General features: G+C 41.8%; 1 protein-coding gene across 1 annotated transcript; it reads left to right on the top strand.

The window, feature by feature from the left end:
- Window positions 1–389: 389 nt before the first annotated feature.
- On the top strand, window positions 390–5,534 carry LOC121275029 (scavenger receptor cysteine-rich type 1 protein M130-like). Its single transcript, XM_041182422.1, has 7 exons — window positions 390–699; window positions 1,815–2,132; window positions 2,359–2,676; window positions 2,827–2,868; window positions 3,048–3,164; window positions 4,153–4,260; window positions 5,416–5,534. Exons 1-7 carry the CDS (start codon window positions 390–392, stop codon window positions 5,532–5,534), a joined length of 1,332 nt encoding a protein of 443 aa, XP_041038356.1.
- The last annotated feature ends 1,567 nt before the right edge of the window (window positions 5,535–7,101 follow it).

The following is a 7,101-nucleotide window of genomic DNA, read 5'->3' as shown; positions in this document are numbered from 1 at the left end:
ATCTAGTGATTTTAACGTCAGACAAAGGAAAAAAAAATGCAATAGGCAGCCAGAATTAATGTACAACAAAAATGACAAATATAGTTAGCATTATCGGATGAGGAACAGATACAACTGTAAAACGTGTCTAGAAAATCACTGTTTAAAAATAACAAGACTAGATGTTGTACTAGGAACAAATAAAATTGGGAAAACAAGACGTGCAGAGAATTCCGCACTACAATGGGTGAACTGGAGGCCATAAATACTTTCATGAGATGTATGAATTTTTGAAGCATTTGGGTGTTATATATCTTAGTAATACTTCCGTGTGGAGAGATGTTTTGTCGGAAAAGTCATGAACATATGAGCAAATTATAGTCTTCCTCTCTTGTTGCCTAACAGAACACATGCAGATAAGATTGTGCGGCGGTGGCAGTCCATGTGCTGGCCGAGTTGAGGTTTATTACGATGGAAGCTGGGGATCAGTCTGTGATGATTCCTGGGATGCAGCCAACGCTCACGTTGTTTGCAAACAGCTGGGTTGTGGAAATGCATTGGAGGTGACGCTTCCTGATTCTTGTGGAGCAGGATCAGGCCCAATTTGGTTGGATGAGATAGACTGTTCGGGTAACGAAACGTTTCTCTGGGATTGCCCTTCAGCTCCATGGAGTAAACATGACTGTAGTCATAAAGAAGACGTGAGGATCATGTGCTCAGGTTAGAATGCTCTTAATATGCTCATTGTCTGAGGATTCATACGGATGATTATGCGAATTAATCACAAAGAAACCGCAACATAAAAAAACTGCCTTTCAGGCCAACTGTCGCATTTCAGCTGCCCGGATTATCAACCTGATATATTTCAGCTGAAATTATTTGCTTATGCTTCAATTAAATTTTCCCAGGGGTACATATGTAGCTTCTTTTTAAAGATATGTTTGCTATTTGAGTCAGCTGTTACCCGTGCTCTAAGTTCCACGTCTGAGCCACTTTCTTGGTAACAACATACAAAAAAATATTCTGTACCTCATATTGTATTTACTCATGGTGTATTTATGGTACCATCATTGCACTTTGCCAGTTTATAGAGGATTGTTATCTCTATATCCCTTGACACCTTTGCCCCTGTACATACTTTACCCTATTATTATAGCAGCAGTTCGAGGTCTCTTTATGTTTCTTATCGGAATTCACCACCCCAGCTTGTTCAATGTTAATATTAAGCTGTTATTAGCCCACCCATTCTGCTGGTATATTAAGGTGTCATTGCATCATTCATTTCAGCAGCCTTTCTTAGTATTAACTGTGCAAAGTGATTTTCTGCTTCAGAAATGAGATTTCAGTTTATACTTCCGATTCCTAAGTTAAAGTCGTTGTTGTACCTGTTCAGTCGTGACCTCAGTGACCCGCAGAACATCTTCTCGAACGTAAATAACTATCTTTAGAACGTACTTGGAATTTGCGGTCAGTTTTCTACCCATTTTCCGACTGATTCCATAGCTCTGTATGCTCTGAGTTCAGTTATGAATTTACTGTGAGATATCTTCTCCAAGGCTTTTTGAAAAGTCGAGCATATGACCAGATTCTGCATTGGCTCTGTGTACTCTTTCTGAAACTTCCTCAAATCAATCAATATCGTTTCTCTGCTAAGTGTGACTTAGCCTTTTAAACTCGTTTTAATACTTCTTGTTCGTATATTTGGAGTACAGCTGTTTCCTATTACAATTCAGAAGTAATAACTGGCGACAAGGGAACAAAGACGATGCATCTTTCGTTGTCCTACACAATATTAAACGCGTTTTCAAGCTGAGTATTTGTTGCTTCATTGGTAGAACACAAAGAGCTGCAGCTGGCGAATGGAAAGCATCGCTGTGAGGGGAGAGTGGAAGTCTTCTACAATGGGACCTGGGGAACAGTGTGCTCTGAGAAACTGGATCGCCATGATGCAGAAGTCATCTGTAAGCAGCTACAGTGTGGTCACCTCACTTCTATTGATTATGACGCTCAGTTATTTGGAGAAGGATCCGGACCTATTTGGCTCGATGAGGTGGAATGCATGTCACACGAGTCGACCATTTGGCAGTGTCAGACAGACCCGTGGGGTAAACACAATTGTGATCACCGGGAAGATGCAGGCATTGTCTGTTCAGGTAACACACCATACGTCTGGATGTGCGGGTGTTATTTCAGACATTGTGGTCTAATGCAGTCAGCACGTTTCCTTTCTTAATAGGAGGAAACTTGACGAAGGAGAGCGCCCACGGTGCAAATGATAGCGATGGAGAATCAGGTGCTTGCTTCTCTTTATTAAACCAACTATTTGTCTAGTACTCCTTGATTTTGCTACAGAAACAATAATCACTTATTCCCTTGCAGAGTCGGGTTTAGGTTTGCGTCTGGAAGGAGGTAAGAATAACTGCTCCGGAAGAGTGGAGATATTGTTGAACAACAACTGGGCCACGGTGTGTGATGACTCCTGGGGTATGGCCGATGCCAGTGTTGTCTGCAGACAGCTGGGTTGCATTTCTGCTATTACGGCCACTGGAGGGGGCAGTTTTGGCCAGGGTGAAGGTGACATATGGCTGAATGGAGTGAAGTGCACCGGAGAAGAAACATTTCTGTCCGACTGTCCTGCATCAGCGTCAGTTCAACCCGACTGTAATCACAAGGAAGATGCCAGTGTGATTTGTTCGGGTAAGGGAAGTGCAGAGTGGTGCTGATTGGGGCCGGGAAGGAGGTGCTTAGCACATGATCTCTGAGTATGACGGATTAGTTCGTCAATTAAGAACAACAGATGCATTTAATATATTAATTTCCATATTTTCTGCAAAACATATTGCACAGGGTCCTACTTGGCGTCGACTACTTCTCTGTCCACAGCTGCAGGTATTTATTATTCGTATAGTATTCCTCTTAACCTTAAAGGTCTTATTCAGGACAGGAGCTGACAATCAGTTGCTTTTGTTGATTTCGGAATTCAATTTGTATTTTACAGAATAATGGAAACATTTAAAATGCAACGAATCCTGTTTCTCCTTTAAATCTTTCTATAATATTTCATCAAGGACATGATGTAAAAACTACTTCCACCTCCATTGTGATCTGTATAACACTCGGAGTCCTATTGATGGTCGAGTTAATGGCACTCACGTCATTGATACACAGAAAGGCAAAGAGAAAAGGTGAGACTCAAAAAGGACCGCCGAATTCACGCTGTATCTCGGAACTTGAACAATACCCTGGCACGCTTTCACCTCCTCTACCTTTTCCACAGGAGGTCACTAGTCATTTTAGAAACGAATGTTAGCAGTATTTTTTAACACTAATTCTGTTCAAACCACTCGACGATTCGGTGAGATATCCAATTTAAATAGCAGAGCCACTTGACTCTCAACGTACATATTCCAGGTCGATCCGCTGGTACTGCGACTTCATTTCAATCCAGTTGGCAAAACAATGAATAAGAAAAATTATTTAGCTATTTTGGGCTCTGTGTTCAGTTATTATTTCCAGTAATTCTTTATCTATCCGCTCAGTGTCTAATCCATTCCTTCAGTTTCTGAGTCTGGATGCTCAAACCCAAACTCTCTCACCGGAATCAATCCACAATACTGAGTCGTGAGACATTTGTGCGATTTTTGGCATTCATCAATAATTTCTCAGCATCCAAACAGATTGAGACCCTCGGATTCGAAAAAAAATCAGCACACTAGCGTTCCCTGCACACTGCAAATCAACTGCTAACACTGATCTGATATATCAAGGAACCATGAACACATCACTCATGTTTCTAAACTGATGCTGTCTGCAGAGAGCAGCCAAATTTCCTTCCAGCTTCTCCTTAACTGTAATCCCCATGGGCATCATGGCCAAGTGAGCAGCTGGAAAACATTTGTCCTGCAATTCCATCATTCCGTCCTTTCCCACCTTAATTACATTGAGCCTGTGTTTGGTGAAGTTGAATAGGTGTCCATGCAGATATGGAGATACACACACACACGCTCTCTCGAGAATGAATTCATGAATCCAATTATGTCCCTCTTTGTTCACAATAACTGGCTTTCTCCATTGGCATTCAGCATCTGTGAAGTGTTTCATTCGCAAATATTGCAGTATTACACCGGGTTCGATTGCAACAAAATATTAATCCCTCCGCCTTCCCTCGAACAGGGGCTGTCACTGGCGGCAGGGAATCGTCCAGCGGTTTCTACCAAGCCCTTTATGAAGAAATTGAGGATATTCTGCCTCGCATGGATTCCGCTCTGACCCATGGATCAGGTTCGTAGTTTCCATTGCAATCCCAATCCACACTGTGGAATTCCATTTCCGTTTAAACCTCTCGATAAATTACTACAATGAATGGCCATTCCAATCACTACCCCCACGTGAAAGTTTCCTTCCTCATGGCCCATGTGTATACTGCGAGTAGTTGCGAGGTTTTTTTTAATATCCCCACAGCGCTTTATTTTTCAAAGAATGTTATTTTTTTGTCTTTTGATTGAGAATAGCGAACTGAAGCGCTGTCCCCAATTTCCACTGGTCTGCAGGCTGCTTCCCTCAGGTATCTGAGTCGATAAACAGTGCAGATATTCGAATGCATAATACAATCGAGTGACGCCAATGCTGCTAGTCCACAGATCGCCTGATTTCGGGGGAAGAGAATAACGATGAAACCTAACAATTAATTATTCTGATCTGTGCTCCGATGAGCTGAATCATTCTGAGTCGTGATGGCACATTTCTGACTCTGTTCTGAACAATTGCTCCAACAATTATTTTTATCTCTCTCTCTGGTAAACGGTTTCAGATTCAATTGACTCATCCAATCACTTCGAATATTACACTAGTTAGAGGTTTGATGGCAAAAATCTTGGGTCAGAAAACATTGAAGGAACTCCTTCAGTAGTCTGTTTGGATGGAAATTTACTTCCCAGCATCATGCTTTTGTTCTTCACCATTTGGACTATGTAAAATAGCAAATACATTCAGAAAGATTATACACCAATATACTGCACCACCCAGGTTCACACTTATTGCAGAATGATTTTCGTCAAAATAAAACTATGAATATATTTTGAGTATAAAACGATATCATAGTCATTTCACCCAATAAATTCAAGGGTGTAAAACAGAACACATGGAAGAACAAACAGTTAATGTGTTTTATCACCAGTCCCTGAAGCTGTGAGATGCACATGCATCCTGATGCGGACACTGGTTAAGTGGGAATTGTGTGACTTTAAAACGAAGCTAGAGAATTCTGCAAAGCGACTTTATCCAATAATTCTCCACCCACTAAACTCACCGATGCTGATCACCACAATGTATTTACATTCCAGTCCTTAAATTATTTGTCAGATTGACACGCATAAATATTATTCTAATTATTGATTGTTAGCAATATACTTCATTGAAAATCATTTTTCCTCTCAGCTCTAGGCGATTATGAAGACGCCCAGACTATAGGCATTGATTCTCAGGGTGGTCACTTGCTGTTGGATGGTGGTCAAGATGATCTCTTCAAAATGGAACGTGCCGACTTTGATCTCTGAGCACTCGGTGAGACAACCACGCACACACGCATACGAACACGCCACAAACGCCAACACAAACACTCTCTCTGTCACACAGACACACACGCACACGCACACGCTACAAACGCCACACAAAAACACTCTCTCTGTCACACACACACACACACACACACACACACACACACACACACACACACATTATTCTTCCAAGGCTGCTGTTCTGCATTTTTGCTGACTTGTTTCCACACAGTTCAGATGGCTTCTGAGATGTTTGGTAAGCCTATTGGGCGGTCTACTGCCTGTCACAAATGTGACACGCGTTTCTTAAAGGTCGAGAGGTTGTTCAGAGGCTTTTGAGCTGTATACAGCTTCTGGTCTTCGTTTTTGCACATTCCGATGCAGTATCCCGATATGTTTGGTGCCATCCAGGATGAGGCTTCTCCATACTGGGCGCCGGCAAATCACAGACTCTACTAAGATGACGAGATGTTAGAACTGTTCATGATGTCTTGAGGCCATCACTAAATTGTTGTTTCTTCCCTCTCCCCCGGGAGCCTGCTGCCCTTTGAGTTGCGAGCAAATTATTAACTCTGATTATTCCTTCACTCACCCTCCCACCTCTACTCTGAATTTCACTGCAACAGTGCCCGGTCAAAAAGCAGCGTGAAATTAAACTTCCTTTTCCATTATACAAAATTAACTTAAACAAAACCACTGTCAATCTTTAACAAATAAAATTGTTCTAACGTTTTTCACTGTACAGAGCTTCGCTTGTTAAGGGTTCAAAAGGCAGGACCTCCACTGGTCATATTGGACGACCGGAACCTTCTGAACCTCCTCTGTCATACAACACAGCACCCATTATAATGTGAGGAATTCACTTCGATTCAGGTTTAAACAAAATACAACCAGGCCACAAGTTTTTGTAACAAGTTATGAAAGGAAATTAGACCACGGAGCTTTAAAAATTCAAAGTAGACAATTCAGCAGCAATATCCTCATCAGCACTTCCCTTTGCTTCAACAAAGGATCCGAGCAGCTTTATTAGACATGATTTCTCAGTAACTTACCTGTGCTGCAGTTTGTATTGATAAAGCCATGGTTTCCCAATTAGAATCTAATATGCCCGAACTGTTTCATAGGTCCAACATATAACCCTCTCTCCTTTGATAAACGGTATAGAACAGATACCACCCTCCAGTCCTTTGGTGCCACTCCCATGACTAAGCAGGATTGATGTATTATGGTCAGTGCCTCTGCTATTTCCAGCATTCCTTCCCTCAGTGACCCTCATACATCCCATTCTGGCTGGGTAAAAAATTATACTTTATTGTGCTATAAAATGTTTTGCTTTGAAAGGGGTTAAGTGAACCTGTGTGCTCAGTGACTGTAATTAATGTCAGCCTCCAAGGATGGCAATTGTGTCACTAGAAGGTTTCCAGCTTCTATTTATAAAAGGCTCATTTCAACATGTTATCCCATAGTGTCAGCGGGAACATCACCTCCGTCACTAACAGTGATCAGCACCTCCAGCGAGACGGAAAGCAGAGATCACAATCCGAGAACAATAGGTTGCAAAGGTCCA

This window comes from Carcharodon carcharias (assembly GCF_017639515.1).
Source record: "Carcharodon carcharias isolate sCarCar2 chromosome 40 unlocalized genomic scaffold, sCarCar2.pri SUPER_40_unloc_2, whole genome shotgun sequence".
NCBI classification, from domain to species: domain Eukaryota; kingdom Metazoa; phylum Chordata; class Chondrichthyes; order Lamniformes; family Lamnidae; genus Carcharodon; species Carcharodon carcharias.
Note: the sequence above shows the minus strand (reverse complement) of the source record. Positions and strands in the feature narration are given on the sequence as shown.

Bases quoted from the DNA above. Each gene is read 5' to 3' on its own strand.
- LOC121275029 (XM_041182422.1), top strand. From the start codon at position 390: ATGCAGATAAGATTGTGCGGCGGTGGCAGTCCATGTGCTGGCCGAGTT. The intron at 700-1,814 runs GTTAGAATGCTC...CTTCATTGGTAG, and splicing joins CGTGAGGATCATGTGCTCAG to AACACAAAGAGCTGCAGCTG. The intron at 2,869-3,047 runs GTATTTATTATT...TATTTCATCAAG, and splicing joins TTCTCTGTCCACAGCTGCAG to GACATGATGTAAAAACTACT.